Raw genomic sequence first — 18,251 nt, 5'->3', positions numbered from 1 at the left:
AAGAGATGCATGCAAAACGGCTTCTTGTCAGAGAACAAAGTATTTTGAGAGATTGAGTTTGCGCAAGGATTATTATAGATCATTTTTGCATATACATTACTATTCACTGACAGAAATCAATGAATATCTTAGGTTAAATGCCACACATTCTTTTTCTGCCCATGACAAACTTGGAATAACAAACCAAGGGCCTCCTACAGATACTCCCCAATGACCAGGACCAGGAAGAACTGAAAGCTGAGAATCTGTACAAATCACACCACAGATACACAGAGAAACTCTAAATCAACCCTGCTGAATTTACAATGAATCATCTATGAAAGCCAACTTGACATGTGAAGAAAGGTAGAACATCACACAGAAAGGCAACACCCAATTTAAAGCCGGCAAAGGTCAGAATGCTGCATAAAAAAAACAATACCTTTTTGCAATAGTAAAGTTATTTGATGTTAAATCTCATTGTTAGAAACTGGTTTCACATTAGAAGAGGCATATTAGTTGGTAACCTTTTACGAAACTGCATTGGTGCGAATGTTTTTTAAACACTTCCCTTTTAATGACTTTTTAGAGCACGTTTAACATGTGAAACATGTTTACAGGCTCTACGAAAGCGCAAACACAAGAGTTCACATCAGCTTTTATTTGACCATTTATGGTCTGACATGGGGAGTTTCGACATGCAGAGCACAAAATGTGTTTTGCTCTGTAAACAAACCTGTTTTTCACTAAATAGTCTCAGAGTGATATCACTATATTTCAGGCCAGGTTTTCTGAAATGATCGGTGAAAACAGTGAGTGGAATTTACACAGACACCGACCTTGAAAGGGACGCCTGATTACATCACAAGCTCAATTGTTTATTGTCACTGAAGAATGTGCTTCAATGCTGATGAGAATAATTGGTTAAACAAATATTACATTGATGAAATTCTACAGGACATTTTCCTTAAATTCCACTAAACAATTTGTTCGATGACAAGTCATTCATCATTACCAAGAGAGACAACTGTATGCAGGCCCAAGCGACTGACAACAGCAATAATGAGGAGGTGACAAACTCCTAATTCAGTGTACTAAAAATCCTTGAAGCAACAAGTCCTACATGTAATAAACTGCATTTTAAAACATTTCATATGAAAAAACATTGTTTTTTAAAAGGTTAGATATCTCATAAAGGCTCATGGTTTGTCGTTTGTGAAATAAATGTTGAGAAGAAAGACCAATACTCTTTAAATGGAACTTTCTGACTCCAGCCCATAGACAGCAACGCAACTGACTTTCAAAGTGCAGAATGTTAGTTACTATGCTGTATAAGGGCAGGAGTCAGAAAGCTCCCGGACCTAATCAAAACTATCTAAATTTGCATTGCGTAGAACAGACGAACGGATGTGCTAGTCCAATGCCTTGAGGGTTAGTAATTCATGGCAGAATTTTTATTTTTCTGCGGAGTTCCCTTTTAAGTTGACTCATGTTTTTAAGGGACTCAAACAGCACTTTATATGGAAAACTGTATTTTTACCATTTGTTGGCCTGCAATTTATGTTTATAATATGGTGCATTTAAATGCGAAGACAACATTGCTCAGTTTAAAATACAGCATGCATTTAAATGTTCATCCGAAATATGTCTGTCCTAGAACTAAATTAAGTAAAGACCTAAATGCAACTTCAGCAGTAGACATAATTGATTTAATATGCCATCAGTCAACAGAATACACGTTGTAAGGCCCTCAATGGCAAAAGGTAAACATTGTTATAGATGGTCATATGTTAAATATGCAAACTGGAAAGCTGTCTAAGCAGAATGCATAATGTTCAGTCTGAGGGTAGGCCAAACCCTGACCTTCCAGAAATCTGGTGCTCTTTAAGAGACCACAAGTCTTTCACACAGCCAGATACACACTGTTAGAGAGTTCAGTCCATAGCATGGGCACTCATGAGCTTTTGATTATGAACAGTCTCAATCATTTCAATGGGTAGTTTCTAACCTTAAGTGACCTGTGTGTGACATATATGTTGAAAAAAAAATATCACCCTCAAACTAAGATTACAGTATGTGTTATGCCCAGATTTTATTAAAATAACCCACCCATCATTGACTGTTACCAGCTAGTTTGCAGCGTTGGCACACAGTTGTTTTTTTATTAGTTCCAACCCTCTAAAGTTCTCATAAAGCTGTTTTGAGCTTTTTGTTTTTCTTTCCTATTTTCTAAGTGCAGTAAAATCTTTTTGTCTGTGACGAATGGTAAGCAGATGAATATCAGTCCATATCTATTTATGTTAAAAGCAGACAGTAAAACAGTCTCTTAAAACAAACATTAATGTAAAAAGACAAGAAATATTTAAGCCTTTCGCTGGATATATTAAAATATAAAATGACCAATTTTTTACCTTTTAAGCATAAACTACATCCTATAACATATATAATAATATATTCCTATAGGCTATAGATTAACTCTTTAGCCTCCAGTGTATTTCAGTTCCAACCGTTAAGACAATATGATTGTATACATTCATTCACAAACCTAGTAGATTAATACATTTAATTGTATTTACTTTAATTGCACAATATTTATTATGGCCAAATGCCAGAATAAATTTTACTGTTCATTTTTAATAGATACCTTTCAAATGTATGATCACACATCGTGCTGTGACAAGTATTCCCCAATTTATGGTTTATAAAGAGTTCTTCCAATAGTTTACTGCTTGGCTACCGTTGTCCACAAAGAATAAACTGGAAAAGTGACGTTGACACAACTATGGCTGCTGTAGGCTACAGCGAGATTTAACAGTGGAAAAGGAGAGTTGTGGCTGGCTCTGAAAGTTTGATTTTGGCACTCACCTTCACTCCCGCTCTGTTTCCCATTGTTCGCACCCATCCTGCGGAATTCATAATCTACCGTCTGCGCTCCCTAAAAGTATCCATATGCGTAAAACACGTACAATTTCAACGAAGATGTGGTGAAAAATTCTTCAAAGACTATTCAAATACACTTCGATCCTCGTCCACCTTTAATGCATCAAGAAAAGAAATAACGGTAAAAAAAGTATTTCAACTATTATGAAATCGGATAAAAATCAACGTAGTTGTACTAAAAGTAATATAAAAGTGCTCAAATTCGGAAAAGAAATGCTGGGTACGTCTTTTCTTAATGTTAAAACCTCTTCTTCTCCAGACAGCGAGTAGTCATCCAAAAGGAGAGACTGGAAACCAGATACTTGTTGCGTCAGGACCACGCATTCGCTCGTGCAGAATCCGAGTGTTACCATGCGCACACTTTCACGCGTCTGCGGTACCCTCCCTCTTTTCTGTGCCGTAATGTTACATCTATAGCGACTAAGAGAACAGAGCTTTAACATACTATTAGAAAGTTATAAATGCAATGTGTGTAACGTAGACGAACTTCAGAATGTGCGAAATACGGACTATTAAAATTGTGTTTTGTAAATAAACCCTTATATCGTATAGCCTACTTCACATTTAATTCCGAAATATAGCTGTATAAAATGTGTTTATATGAAAATGTGTCACTCGCTGTCAAAGTGAACAACAACTTACAGCCTACTACAATAATGTAACGCATGTACTTCCTAACCTCCCAGATAGGTGGCGACATACATGCACAGTAGTGACAGCGCTACACATTTTCACTCGGTGGTGGTTGTAGTAGCGTCGGCTAAAAGCAGAAGCTCTCCGGTTTGAACCTGTGAAGATTGTGAGTATCTTATAGTTTCCTTAGTAAGTCGCTTTTCTTTTACTGAAGTAACTTTAGCCGCATATCAGCAAACTGCTAAACGTGTTTAGTATATGGGAAATAATAGCTATAACCGAGCAAGCTGATATGTCCACGTATTTATAGGCTGATGTCGTTAAAACGTGACCTAACCGTTAGTTTAACTTTATCGTGTAAAATGAAATATGGTGAAATTGTGGTCGATAGGACATTTTTTGACATTGAGGTGACTATCAAAAATGGCTCAAGCTACTTAACGTTACCCACCCTATGTTTATGTACTCGTTCTCATTCATGTGTTGTGTTATGATGCTTTGCTAAAGCTAGGCCTAGGTTAATTTATTAACTTAATATTTTTTCTGTCAACGCTTCTTCTGTAACGGGATTTGACAACTACTTTAAACGTCTTTGCATGTTGACATTACATTTTCTAAAAAGAAGCCGAATGAAAAAGGCTTCCTTTGTATTTGAAAAACAAAGGTCATTGGAAACAAACTTAATTGCCTACTTATTTTCTTATTTATAATTACAGCACTAAACCATCATATTTTTAAACAAATTTTATATCAAACTATAATCCAGTAATGCATATTATTTAATGTCACAGGTTTTTGGTCCTGACAGCTGTTTCATTCCTCATTCTGAAGAAATAATGTTCAACAGCAATGGCCACTTTCTCCACGCTGCAGGACCGGATCAGAGTAGCCAAGGAGCTGCTTGAGCAAGTGGACCAGATTTGTAGTCGACAGGGCCATGATGTCGAAGGACGTGCTAAATTGTGCAGTAAACTTCGGGCGGAGTTAAAGTTCTTGCAAAAAGTGGAAGCAGGCAAGGTTGTGATAAAAGAGTCCCACCTGCAGAGTACCAACCTTACTCACCTAAAGGCCATTGTCGAGTCCGCTGAATCTCTAGAGAATGTGTTGAGTGTGCTTCACGTGTTTGCCTATGAGGGAACTGACGGCCAGAAGCAGACATTGGTGGTTGATGTGGTGGCCAATGGCGGACACACCTGGGTAAAAGCCATTGGGCGCAAAGCAGAGGCTCTACACAATATCTGGCAAGGCAGAGGCCAGTATGGAGATAAAAGTGTGATCCGGCAAGCAGAAGATTTTCTTGAGGCCAGTAAACAACAGCCTGTGCAGTACAGCAACCCACACATAATATTTGCCTTCTACAATGGTGTATCCAGCCCCATGGCTGACAAACTGAAGGAGATGGGTATTTCTGTGAGAGGTGACATTGTTGCTGTTAATATGATAATTGGAGGAGAAGAGGAAGACGACGAAGAGGAGGAGGAGGAGGAGGAAGAAGAGGATAAAAAAAATGAAGATAAACATGATTGTGTTGAAGAATACCATGAGCAAGACAATGATGTTGTGGACGAGGAAGAAAAGTATGATGATGAAGATGACATAGGATATATGCACACTTGTGTCGATAGAGACACTATCGTGGCCAGCCTTGCCTTTCCTACTGAGGTAAAGGTGGATGTGTGCAACAGGGTCAACCTTGATATCACTACTCTGATCACCTACGTGTCTTCGCTCAGCCACGGTAACTGTCACTTCACTTTTAAGGAGGTGGTGTTGACTGAGCAAGCTGCACAGGAACGGCAAGAGAAGGTCCTGCACAAGCTGGAAGAATTCATGGAGGGAAAAGAATTGTTTGCTTGTCATTCGGCTGTTAAAGACTTCCGTGTCATCCTCGATACATTAGGAGGCCCGGGAGAAAAAGCCAGAGCTGAGGAGCTGCTAGCCAGACTCAAGGTGGTTCCAGACCAGCCATCTGAGCGCACCAAACGACTAGCTACAAGCTCAAAGGTGAACCACAGATCACTGATGATCTTTGGGACAGGAGACACATTGCTGGCTGTCACTATGACTGCAAACAGCGGATTTGTACGTGCAGCTGCTAACCAGGGTGTGCGATACAGCGTTTTCATCCACCAACCCCGTGCACTTACTGAGGGTAAAGAATGGAGAGCAACTCCAATATGAAAGAAATATGACTAAAATACTCTATAAATAATAATGTGTCAGCAATGGACTTCATGCTTACATTATTTGTGAAAGGTATGAATAAATACTTGGAAATAAATTGCAAAGCTGGTTGCAGATAGACACTGACTTTATGTAAACTCTGTGATCTCAGAGCCTCAATTGCAGCACTTCAATGCAAAGCAGCGCAGATGTCAAAGTAACCAAATGTATCATAGTAGCAAAAATAATGTTCAAAGAAAAACACTGCAAAAAAGCAGAGACCCTGACTATATGCTACAGATTTATTTCTTTTCAATGTAGTTTGTTTTACCAAACCACCAGCCTGGCTGAATTTTGTTTTCATTTAATCTTGATTTACAAATCTATTTTGAAAAAGAGTACAAAATAAAAGCATATGAAAATGCAAATGTGTTCGTATCATGTTACTATTGTCTCAGTTGTGTGATTTGTAAATTTGGTAGTGTTTAATATCTGAAAATACTTAAGTATAAAAGCTGCTTTCTGGTAAAATTAAACATGAGAATGTATTTCATAATACAAGTCAAGATATTTATCTTGATCATTTCAAACAGTTCATTGTTCTTTTTCACAGTCAACGTAAAAGTTGCTACAGTAGAAATACCTTTGTAGTTAACATTTATACATTTTTTTAGTGTACTTCAGTAATTTAAAGTAAACCAATGTGGTGATTTAAATGAAAATAAGTGTTCATCCTCAACTTCATCTGTTACATCCAGCACTCATATCGACAAGAGGAATCTATCAAGGTTACATAAAATAAACCTGTACAGTACGAAACGATTATCGAGTATGTAATGTTAAGTAACATTAGACAATCCGTGCCCGTGTAAAAATGTTCCTCACAGTTTACTGAAGTCACTCGGAAGCCTGTTTGTGAAGCCCAGGCTGTCGGTACTCCCTTCTGAGTCATGCACTGAAGCAAAACAAATCTGCCCATAGCAGCAAAGCTAACAAGACGTCGAACACGCGAGTGCCTGTTGGGTAAGCTTGATTTGCACTCACTTTATCCATTATTTTGATGGTTAACAACACATGGTTATTCGCCCATTGAATCTGTAACCCATTTGATATTCAACGCACTCTATTTTTAAGATACAGAGTCATGATTTCCCTGTTAGCTTGGATGTGCTAAACTGTATCATCCCTTGTCTCTGAACACGGAAGAGTTATTTGGCGCCTATCTGTATTTTTATATAACAGGAAAAACACTCGGGGTTTTACTTTCCAACTCCAGGAGAAGCTCGAGCGTGTCGTTTCGCAATAATTGACTTAGCATGTTAGCTTAACGGCAGTTCTTAGCATACTATCATTGAGTCAATGATAACACTGTTGGGATGATTCCTCTGGCGTTGCTCCATACTCGCGTTTAAATGAATTTATACGTGTCTTGTTTTGTGTAAATAATAGTAGAAATGTGTAACAGGTGTCAAATATCAAGCCCATGCTGTGGTTTGATTGTTGAAGAATGTATTAAAACCCAGAAGTGAGAACTTGTTTCTTTATGAACGTAATGGCTTTTAATTTACTTCAGCCAACAAAAAGATTTTCAAATGGTAGCATTTATTTGTTTTACTATTAGTAGTTTTCTATCATTAAATGATTGTAATCACAATTGTATATTTTAATGTCATCACAGCATATTCATGCTGTCACATGCAATGTTCAGGATAAGCATGATGGCCTACATCACACAATCAAGAATCAATACTATTTTAAATCTACCTGTTTTAATACTTAAAAGGTGGAGAAATGTTTACCACTGGCTGTCATGCCACTCCCTCATCTGTTATTGAAATAGGCCAGACTACAAACAAAAGACTATTGAAGCGCCCATTGAGAAATGTGATGCCCCATTAGTCAACTGATCATTTGAATTTTCCATTACTATTGTTGCTCGTTCTGACAACAATTGTATTAATGTGGTGTCAATTTATGTGAAAGAAATCATGGAAATGTAATATTAGCCACACCCTGTCTGTACACACCACAAATGATACAGAACACAGTGAGTAAACCTAATAAAAAACTGTTTCAGTTAGTAGTCCATTAGATTGCATTTGAGTCAACACACTATATTCTATCAAAATGGTGGAGCCACTCATGATAATTCCTCCAATTTCTTTAAATTTTTTGGTGAATAGTTAATTATATGTATTCAAATTGCAGAAATCAGTCAAGCATAGGCACTCTATTCTCATCCTCATCGTGTACTGGGCTGTTTGTCAGATCAGATCTACTCATTCAGTTTTTTTTAAAAGCTTCCTTTAAAACTATGTTGATTTTACACTCCTTTTGGGCAAGTTCAGTTCAGTTGCTTCAGTTCAATGAGTGATGATGTCAGTGTCAGTTAGGAAGGGAGCAGACGAGTTCTACACTGTCCCTTATGAAAAGCCCTATTGTTTTATTCTTTTTAGTCTCAGGAGAAGTCAGAGTAATTGATGAGAATAGGAGAAAGCTAATTATTCATAAATACAAGTACAAATTCGGTTTAATGAATGTTCTTTGTTCTTAAATGAATAAAACAGTAGCTGCTATGCATATATAACAAACTACCTGTCTATAGACCACTTTGGAAAATGTAAACAATCACTTTTCCAGAAAAAACTTCTCGTTTCAGTTTATAAAGAAGTTGTCTATACTACTGTCACAACAGAGTAACGCGTAATAACTACTCAGTGTCATCATTTATGACATTTCTGAAAAACCTATGGGTTTGGGCTCAACTATTCTTCAAGAGTAAACATTAAAATGTCTTTAAAATTAAATTTCATGCGGTGTGTAATGTTGATGAATGTGAATGTAAGCAGTCTGCCAGTGCCAATTGTAAAGCCGAAAGTGAACTAATGACAAACTTATTGGCGTGGGAAAAAAGGATTTGACTCTAAATTACGCGAACAAATTGTCTGTCATTCTAATTTCAGTTCCGGGACAGTTTTGCGTCACTCCGTGGCACACGTGGTAGACCAGTCATAGCAGAATTGTCCATCTGACCAATCAGATCAGAGTAGGCTAATAGAAAGGATGGTATAATACAAAGAATTTGAGAGTCAGTAAGGTAATAACGCCTATTATAAGAAAATGAAAGTGTTTTCACAACGTGTATGTATGTACGTAAACTTGTTGTTGGAAAGTAGGACCAAAGAAGGATTTAAAATATTTACTCTTTTAAATCTAACATCATGTCTACACCGTACACAACACAACATGACAACCTGCTTGTTCTTAATGGGTCTGTTACGTTGCACCGCGCCACATCCAATGTGGACAAAATTTGAAATTATATTTGGTGCTAATGCATTGCTAATGTCTTTTGTCATGTTGCGGCTGTCGCATCCAGTGTGTACACGGTGTAAGGTTAAAAACATTAAGACGACATTGTTGAAACAATTACCACACAAAACTTTTCAGTGATTGGCTCTGTTCTTCTCTATGACTCCCTTCCAGGGTTCTCTTAATACCCACCTACCTCTGACTTTGTGGTCTCCCATCACTGCACTGCCACCTGTGTCTCAAAGCTGGACGCCATGGCTGCTAACAAGAATGCTCTGGCCCTTCATAAAGTGATAATGGTGGGCAGTGGTGGCGTTGGCAAGTCAGCATTAACACTGCAGTTTATGTATGATGAGGTAAGACTTTACCCTTTAGACCATTCACATCAATGACATTAAACAAGAGTAATTCTGCTGTAACTTATCCTTGTTAAGTTTGTGGAAGACTATGAGCCCACTAAAGCCGACAGCTACAGAAAAAAAGTGGTTCTAGATGGAGAGGAAGTCCAAATCGACATCCTTGACACAGCTGGTCAGGAGGACTACGCTGCCATTCGAGATAATTATTTCCGCAGTGGAGAGGGATTTCTCTGTGTGTTCTCCATCACAGAATCAGAATCTTTTGCTGCTACTGCTGATCTCAGGTAGAGACACTTTCATGAAGTTGAAACCTTGGTACAAGTGTGAAACTTCATTATTAAAGTTTATATTTTCTAATCTTAAGAGATCAGATCATTCGTGTGAAAGAGAAGGAAAATGTACCTTTCCTACTGGTGGGAAATAAGTCAGACTTGGAGGACCGACGACAGGTTGGGGTGGAGGAGGCCAAAGCCAGAGCAGATCAGTGGGGAGTCAGCTACGTCGAGACTTCTGCCAAAACCCGTGCCAACGTCGATAAGGTAGGCCTTATAAAAGACTGGTTTGACAGCCATTTTATTTCATAAAACTTATGGAACTGAGCACAACTGAAGAGGTTTTTCTATAGATTTCATTGATACGTTCATATAAACTTCATAATCATATAAACTTCATAATCTTTCCAGGTGTTTTTTGATCTCATGCGTGAGATCAGAGCCAGAAAAATGGAAGATGGCCAAAAGAAAGATGAAAATAAGAGAAAAAGTTTGGTAAAGAGGATTCGGGAAAGATGTTGCATTTTATAATGACAGAGTCCATCTGCACTACAAAAATGAAACCCATCAGGTTTCACCAAGCTACGATCTCTATCTATGTCTGTTTCTTTGTGTTTTTTTAATGGGTATGAAAGGATAGAATATCTGATACTCAAATGGTGTCAAAGGTCTGACATATCAAATAAGAACATTTCATAGCTCAAGCACACCATACTGAAGAACTAAAAAGCAGTTAACTCCAATATTGTGCATTAATCTTCAGCCATTGCAATGCCATTTACTTTGGTTGCTTTCAACTTTGAATGTGACAGATTCAGGAACAGATAAAATGCTAAATACTAGCACTAGGTATGTAAAAAATACTATTCTGCCCACTTAAAAAAAGTTACAAAATTACAGCTATGCCTAGACTAACAATCATATCTAATTATTACTCTAGAAAAAGAACACTTGCTTAATGATAGCTAACTGGGTTAAACCCAGTAATTGATCTGGAGTTTATTCTTGATGGTCTGTTTTTACCAAAACACTTTAAAAGTGTTAAGGCAAAAGATTTCAGCGATGATGACTTAAGTCTGTGTTGTCACCCTCCTTCATTTCATCATAAATATCCCAAGCCTAACAGTGCATATACTGTGTGAGCTAAACAGAACTCCACATATGCACATTTCAAATATTTGCAGTCAAAAGGGCTATTTGACATTCCTGTGTTTATGTGGCAGCAGAATGACGGTTTCTTTAATGCTGTTGATGTGTTCATAATGACATTTTGCTATTTAGAAAAGAACATCATTGATGTGGGTCTAGTTTACTGTGAAAAACAGGCTGGAATGTTGCTTTATTACACAGACTGAATTGTGTACTATATTATAACTTATATGCAATTTTCTTGGAACTTTTATCCTGTGTAATTATATTTTCTATTGTAAATTAAAACATTTCTGAATTTTAGTTCTTTGGGGTTTAGAATTTAATTTTGTGACGTTTAACTTGCTCATACTACGAAACTCTAAATGTTCTGGACAGAAAGTGGGTTTTAAACACTTGGCCCTAATGGCTACTGTGCAGATTATCCCAGATAATAACATTGCTTTGAATAACTAGATTCCACCCTAATGTTTCATGTGAAAATATATGTAGATTGTACAATTTCTTTTTACACTATTCTAGTACCTACCAAACATGTTACTTTTATATTACCATCTGCAGGTACCGCAACTACACTGCTTTTTCAATGCCAACTGTGTAATTTAGTAATCTGTTTTTTTGCACTGTGGTCTCTTTTCTTGATCAGCTTAGTTATAGCGGGTTAATACCATTGAACAAAGCTCATCATTGGTCTGTTTGCGCTAGATGCATGCCATGGGGTAATGATGCTAACAATATTAACAGCTGATGCCTCAAGAGACCCCAACTCTGTCTTGGAGTTTACAGTACCTTTTGATATAAGCTTGTATTGCTTATTTATCGATTTAGCTGAAATTGTAATATATGCAGAGTGTCTCAAATCCTGCACATGCAAATTTGAAACATGAGGTAGTTTACGAAGGCCAAATTAGAACAGAACCAGAAGATGACCAAGAAGAATACACAGATGTTATGTATTATTACAACAGCTAATCAACTACAATTTATGATGTGAATGTAAATAAAAAGTTAACATTCATGCAGATTGAATTTAAAATGTTATGTGTACCATTACATTAATAAAATCTATTTTTGTAGCCCTCTAATATGAGTCAAATGTATCGAATGGTTAAAAAATGTTGCTTTACACATACAGAGATGGGTTGCGATATAATGATGTTTTCTCCCAATTATTAAAAACTTGTTGATTGTAAGATGACTTTATGAAGACACTTTTTTAAGTCATAAAAGTGTAACAGATTATCCACTTATGTTTTTGGTCAAATGCCGTATTGAATTATAATTTTTTATTGCAGTTAGGCTTATGATCCAACCAATTGTCTGAAATCAGTCCATGTTTTTTACAAAACAGAAAAGAAATTGTGAAATTTTATAAAACCATAGGTCACCAAAAAAAAAAAAGTTAAAACAATAACAGTCCATAGAACATCAGGAAAGGCGACAACTCTACAAATACTTGTCCTGACCTGTTTTTTCCAACATAAAGTCAGGATACAGAGGTAGACGTGTTGTTATGACCTCTTTTGTAAGACAGTATTTTTAATAGGTGTGCCTCTGAATTAAGCGCATCAGCAAACTCCATGGGAGTTGGCCAAAATGACAAACTAGGTTGAATAGCTTGCCGTGTGCTACCGCAACAAAGTTTTCTGATCCTGTGAAAAAGATATAAAAGACAAAAAGTCTCTTTGTACAAGAAAGTACACAATTTAAAAAAAATAGTTTGGAGCAAATTCTCAAGAACTATTGCTGGTGAATCCTGAATCAAGTCCCAAATAAAAGTTTATCTTTGTGTTGGTAGACTCCCATTTAAAAAATCTTCAATAGCAGTGTCGCATTAATGAAATGGGACTGCTTTCTTTTTTTAAGGTAAGCTTGACTACATTTCCTTGAAATGTACTTTGCTTCAATTATAATACCTTCCTGGTCTGCCTGTGTTTGTGGTTTGCTGGGAGTTGCTTTTAGACTCAGTTTCTGTGACTGAGATAGGCTTTAGGTCAGCCCAGGGATCTTGTAGCATTGTAGGTTTGTAATACTTTTCCATATCATTTGTCCCTCTCTCCCTGCCATGCGTTGACCCAAATGGTGTGGATGTCCGTGGTGAACCCTTGAGGAGAAATTATCATTAAAGACATTAAAACGACTAAATTCAAGCCCTGATAGAATATTTAGACAATTAAAACGCGCACAATGCGCAGTTTATCACACAAATCAAACACCGATCAAAACAGCCGAATACTGCATTTGATCAATGAAACGGGAAATAGGCACTAAGTTAGAGGAGCAACTATAATAGTTTAACGCACGCATTAATCACAATTTTGTTTAATTCGCGATTTAACTACCTGGTGCTCGGCGTGTCGTCCCGAATTGTCATACGGCGAGCGTCTGTACGGTGTGCCCCGGGGACTCGGGTTCAACCTGCGCGGTGTGTGACCAGGCGGCTGGCCGCTAAAATGTTTCCCACCGCTGCCACCCCTATTACCAAAGAACTCCCTCGGCGGTGTATTTGGGGAATACTGTCCAAATCTCGGTCCAAACGGCGGTGGCGGTGTTGAAAATGCCCACGGAGGCGACGGAACCATACTCCCTGTCCTGTCGAAAGCTGGAGGCGGACTGCGGAAACCTGCAGTCCTTGGACCCGGGCGCGGATGCCGAAAATGTGGCCTTTGCATTGCGTTGAGGTATTTTCCCGCTTTGCTCTTCAAACCTTGACTGAAAATTAACTTTGCAAGGTACGCGTTTAATAGCTATTGACGTATGTTCTTCACTAAGCGCATCAAAGGGGGTTGACCCGGAACAAGAAATTCACAGAGTACCGGGCCGATTTGCATGTGAAAACATTGTGAGAGATGGACTCGATACTGCCGCCTATTCACATGGCGTGTTAAGCACCCGTAAATGGGTTTAATCACTGCAAATCTGAAAGGCTTGGGTGTAGTCTACAGGTACATCTTATTATCATGAAAAAGGTCAATATTTTTCGTCACTCTTTCAGAAAGCAAACCCATATATAATATAGATTAATTAAACAGAGTGAAATATTTCAAGCCTTTATTTCTTGAAATTTTGATGATATGGCTTAAAGATAATGAAAACCCCAAATTCAGTGTCTCAGAAAATGTGTGTTCATTTCTATGTACTCAATATTACTGCATCAATGTGGCGTAATGTGGCATGGAGGCAATCAGCCTGTGAAACTGCTCATACCACATCACATTGATGCATTAATTCATGCAAATGAAGGCCCAACCAAATATACATACTTTCAGAAGCCTGACACTTCTTTTTAAAATATCATTTTTTTAATTGATCTTATACAGTAAAATAAGTTGTCTAAATTGTCTCAGACACTGAATTTTAGGTTTTCAATATCTGTAAGCCATACACTGCAAAAATGACTATCTTACTTAGTCTTTATTTCTTGTTTTCCAGTAAAAATGTCTACAAAATCTTGAAACAAGATGTATTTTCTTGGTGAACAAAATGACCTAAGAAAAGAAATCTTGGTTTGGCAAAAAAATATGACATTTCAGTGAACTAGTGCTTAAAACAAGCAAAAATCTGCCGAAGTCACTCAATTCAAGATTATTTTTCTTACCACATTGGCAGATTTGTTTTGCTTGTTTTAAGCACAAATTCACTGAAATTCCATATTTTTTTTACTAAAAAGAAGACTTATTTTCTTAGGTCCGTTTTCTCATCAAGAAAACGCTTCTTGATTCAAGAATGTTTACACATTTTTACTTGAAAACAAGAAAAAAGTCTAAGCAAGAAAGTCATGTTTTGCAGTGTAACATCAAAATTTCAAGAAACAAAGGCTTGAAACATTTCTCTCTATGTGTACACTGCAAAAAACGACGTTCTAATTTAGTTTTTTATTCTTGTTTTCCAGTAAAAATGTCTACAAAATCTTGAAACAAGATGCATTTTCTTTGTGAGCAAAGTGACCTAAGAAAATAAGTCTTGTTTTTTGTAAAAAATATGAAATTTCAGTGAATTTGTGCTTATAACAAGCAAAAAAATCTGCCAATGGGGTAAGAAAAATAATCTTGAATTAAGGTTTACCTTTTTCTTAGTCACTTAATTCAAGATTATTTTTCTTACCCCATTGGCAGATTGGCCATTTCTTTGCTTGTTTTAGGGGAAAATTCACTGAAATTTCATATTTTTTGACTAAAAACAATACTTATTTTCTTAGTTCAGTTTGCTCACCAAGAAAATGCATCTTGTTTCAAGTATTTGTAGACATTTTTACTGGAAAACAAGAATAAAAAAAGTTAAGAACGTCATTTTTTGCAGTGTAATGAATCTATGTAGGCCTAATATATGGGTTTCACTTCCTGAAATGAGTGACCAAAATATTGACCTTTTCACGATATTCAATTTTTTTAGATGTACCTGTTAACACTCCAAATGTAAAATAGGACATTTATAAAACTCGCCATCATTAACTAACTTCTAACACTTACTGCCTTCTCTCATTTACGTTGTATTTTACGTAGTTTTTTCATCACCCAAAAGATCCATGGGCCAAGGATTTTTAAATACTTGATAGTAATAAAAAACAAAAACAACTTTTATGTGAAACTGTCCTGATCCATACGGCCAACTGCGTGTACAAAAGGAGGATTTTCAGGTAATCTGAACTAATCTTTACGTTTTGGTGGTTAGTCCTGAAATTGGTAGCCTATAAAGCAGAATGCATGTCTTACTATATTATTCCTTATACAAGAAAAGTTACAAGTTCAAAATAAATAAATAAAAAATGCAATGCTGACAAAGGTGGGTGGCAAATTTGCAAACTTTGGCTCATCACGTTACATCACATTGGTGCTTTGAACATCAATACACCATTGTCCCATGCACCAAACTTTATGAATGATATTCTTTGGAGTTTTACACAAATAATATGTCAGAGACCATTTTGTGTTAAGTGTTATTGCAAGTTCAGATATGTTAATTTCTTTTTACAAACTATTAATATGTTTTAAAATTTTTCCCCATATTTTACAAAGTTATTTGTGAAGGAGACTAAATTCTACATCCTTACGACACATGCGAAAATAAATTGCTCTTAATCTCTTCTGTCAATAGAGGTCAGTATAACCATTACCGTTTGAGCAGCCATTATTAAAGACTGAGGAGGATAAACAAATCTGTGCAAAGGAGTAGTTTTAGCATAAATATATATTACAATAACAAACTCTCCACACTCTTTAGATGAATTACAGCGTGGGGTGAATGGGCTGTGGCCTCCTGTTGTTGTGAATAGTCTTCTGTTGAGGTCACCTCCATGTGTTGTTAGCTGTGCTCTTATAAACAGATCATATCATAATTCATAGACAAAAGTTTTTTTTTGCACAGAGGATGAGAGGTTTACAGTGAGGAGAAATAAAGTTTCCCACAGCGCCAGGGGTCTGATTGAGGACTGCTGATGGATTTAGTCCTCAAGCATGTTTTCTTTTAATACTTTCTTTTGTTTAATTCAAAGCTCTTGTGTCACAGTTTCATCAGTGGAATAATGTTTGGTTTTGTGATTATTTTATTTGGATTTTGCCATACTGAGGAGACGATGGCCTTAAAAGGAAATCAAAAGCTTGAGAAATTAAGTTTGGGAATTTAGACGACGGACTAACGGCTGCAGTGAGAATACAATGGCCCTATAATTTTCTAATCGTCACTGCTGGGTAATTTGGAATAATGCAAGTCTGTGCAGTCCTTAATTGAGCAAAAGGGACTTTAAACTGTCTAAAGCAAAGAGACATTAAAATGTAAGATTTTTTTTCTTTTATTGTTTTTTGGGTTGGTCTGAGTTCTCAAGTTTTAATTAAGATTTAGTTTAAGGGCATATAGGGTAACCAGAATAGACTTTTAAAACCACAGGAGACCACATCATTTTATCTGTGCCCTGCCTCTTAGGAACAGTACCTTCGAACAAGGCCTCTCCTGTAATTCTTATAGGACCAAAGCAGATTTCAGTTTTATTGTAGTTATATTAATATTTTAATTCGTTTTTTTATATTTAGAGTTTTTGTTTTATTTTGATTCGTTTTTTAGCAATTTTGTTATGTGCTGTTGTCATTTATGATACATTTTTTATAAATTGAATTAATTTTTGATTTCAGTCTCAGTTTACACTACCAGCCAAAAGTTTTGGGACACTTCAGTGAAATGTTTCTTGTTATTTAAAAAAAAAACGTTTGTTCTGAAAGTGTATTCTCAAATGTCTAGTTTGTAGTTTAGTAGACAAAAATATAATTTTGCAAACAAACATGTTTTTTCCATGACAAAACTAATATTTTAGATAGTAAAAAAAGTTTTTGAAATGGATGACTTTGACTGAATAATGAAGAAATTGCAGCGGATAGAGCATAGATGGGAACTCCTCCAATATTGTTAAAAAACATCTTAGGGTGAGACCTCAAGAAGCTGCTTGATAAAATGACAAGAAAACCTTTCTGCAAATTCTAGTCAAAAGGTGGCTCCACTAAAGATAATTAGTTACAAAAAAATTCCCATATCCCTTTGATTTATTCAATAATTTTGATTACTTCATTGACTGTCCAAAAACTTTTGACCGGTAGTCTAGCTTATTCATTTTCAATTAATAATTTTGGTGCTCAATTTAAACTGATTGTAGTACATATGTTTAATTTTCTGTAAATTTTTCAAATAATCTGCAGATATTTTATTTTATTTCAATTAACAGGAATGTTTTTATCATTTGTTTTAGTAAACTATAATGACCTTGGCCCAATACAAAAGTTGCATGGGTATCATGTATCATATCAATTTAAAATAAAATAAATTATGAATTTAAAGTTCCCATGAAATAAAAAATCGCCCTGTTTTTTTTTGTACTTGTTAGTGCACATTACTAGTTTGGTGGTGAAACAAGACAATGCACACAAAAACTGCGGCACACGAGTGCACCTTTTTTGTCTATACAAAGTTTACAATCTTTTATGGGACAAAACTGTCACTAAAGTCATATTCACTCCCTGACTAACAATGTACCACTCAGATTAATTGTTTTTACTTCTGCAGTCTCTTAGGCAAGTGACCTATTTCCTGACACCCTAGATTTCACTTGTTTCCCATGTTTCTAGAGTTCCCTGACCAACTTTCTGTTACCTCAAATGCCCCTCCAACATCTGCTTGCTGAGGGCTTGTCATAACTACATTATACTTTCTGCATTCTTTGCTATTGTAAAAACATCACTTTTACTTAAGACACACATGTTAAACACAGTATTTTGGTTTTAGCTTTATATTTTTACTTTTAACAATTCTGCACAGAGATGATGTGCAGTTTGTTGGTAAGTCTCTAGAGGTCATCTTTGCTTTAGTTGTGCTTGTATCTGTGTTACTGGACCAGTGTCTGTGATGACTTACCACTAGTAGGCCTACCTTCAGATAAACTACATGTGAGCGGAACTTTCAG

At 36.3% G+C, this 18,251-nt stretch overlaps 4 protein-coding genes across 6 annotated transcripts in view; 2 read left to right on the top strand and 2 right to left on the bottom strand.

Moving 5' to 3' along the window:
• Positions 1-3,538, bottom strand: part of fbxl7 (F-box and leucine-rich repeat protein 7) — a 30,824-nt gene extending 27,286 nt beyond the window's left edge. The window contains exon 1 of the mRNA XM_056744163.1: positions 2,845-3,538. Within this exon, the coding sequence (XP_056600141.1) occupies positions 2,845-2,881 (37 nt within the window). The 5' untranslated portion in view covers positions 2,882-3,538. The remainder of the gene's footprint in view (positions 1-2,844) is intronic.
• Positions 3,539-3,640: 102 nt separating this feature from the next.
• Positions 3,641-6,143, top strand: c3h7orf25 (chromosome 3 C7orf25 homolog). Of its 2 annotated transcripts, none has more exons than XM_056744164.1 (2): positions 3,641-3,718; positions 4,344-6,143. In XM_056744164.1, exon 2 carries the CDS (start codon positions 4,402-4,404, stop codon positions 5,731-5,733), a length of 1,332 nt encoding a protein of 443 aa, XP_056600142.1. In that variant the 5' UTR covers positions 3,641-3,718; positions 4,344-4,401; the 3' UTR covers positions 5,734-6,143. The 2 variants fall into 2 exon arrangements, with proteins under 2 accessions (XP_056600142.1, XP_056600144.1); XM_056744166.1 differs by having other exon boundaries at positions 3,670-3,741.
• Positions 6,144-6,473: 330 nt separating this feature from the next.
• ralab (v-ral simian leukemia viral oncogene homolog Ab (ras related)) lies at positions 6,474-11,892 on the top strand. The gene is made up of 5 exons (XM_056743503.1): positions 6,474-6,738; positions 9,202-9,383; positions 9,462-9,670; positions 9,751-9,925; positions 10,070-11,892. The coding sequence occupies exons 2-5, from the start codon at positions 9,282-9,284 to the stop codon at positions 10,187-10,189; spliced, it is 606 nt and encodes a 201-aa protein (XP_056599481.1). The 5' UTR covers positions 6,474-6,738; positions 9,202-9,281; the 3' UTR covers positions 10,190-11,892.
• A 186-nt stretch (positions 11,893-12,078) lies between these two features.
• Positions 12,079-13,627, bottom strand: mplkip (M-phase specific PLK1 interacting protein). Of its 2 annotated transcripts, XM_056743501.1 has the most exons (3): positions 13,150-13,627; positions 12,724-12,911; positions 12,079-12,459 (listed from the first exon to the last, which is right to left on the bottom strand). In XM_056743501.1, exons 1-3 carry the CDS (start codon positions 13,477-13,479, stop codon positions 12,294-12,296), a joined length of 684 nt encoding a protein of 227 aa, XP_056599479.1. In that variant the 5' UTR covers positions 13,480-13,627; the 3' UTR covers positions 12,079-12,293. The 2 variants fall into 2 exon arrangements, with proteins under 2 accessions (XP_056599479.1, XP_056599480.1); XM_056743502.1 differs by having other exon boundaries at positions 12,317-12,911; positions 13,150-13,624.
• Between the last annotated feature and the right edge of the window lie 4,624 nt (positions 13,628-18,251).

The sequence above is a fragment of the Triplophysa dalaica genome, chromosome 3, assembly GCF_015846415.1.
Source record: "Triplophysa dalaica isolate WHDGS20190420 chromosome 3, ASM1584641v1, whole genome shotgun sequence".
In the NCBI taxonomy this organism is placed as follows: Eukaryota; Metazoa; Chordata; class Actinopteri; order Cypriniformes; family Nemacheilidae; genus Triplophysa; species Triplophysa dalaica.
The sequence above is the reverse complement of the archived record's forward strand: the minus strand, read 5'-3'. Positions and strand labels throughout refer to the sequence as shown.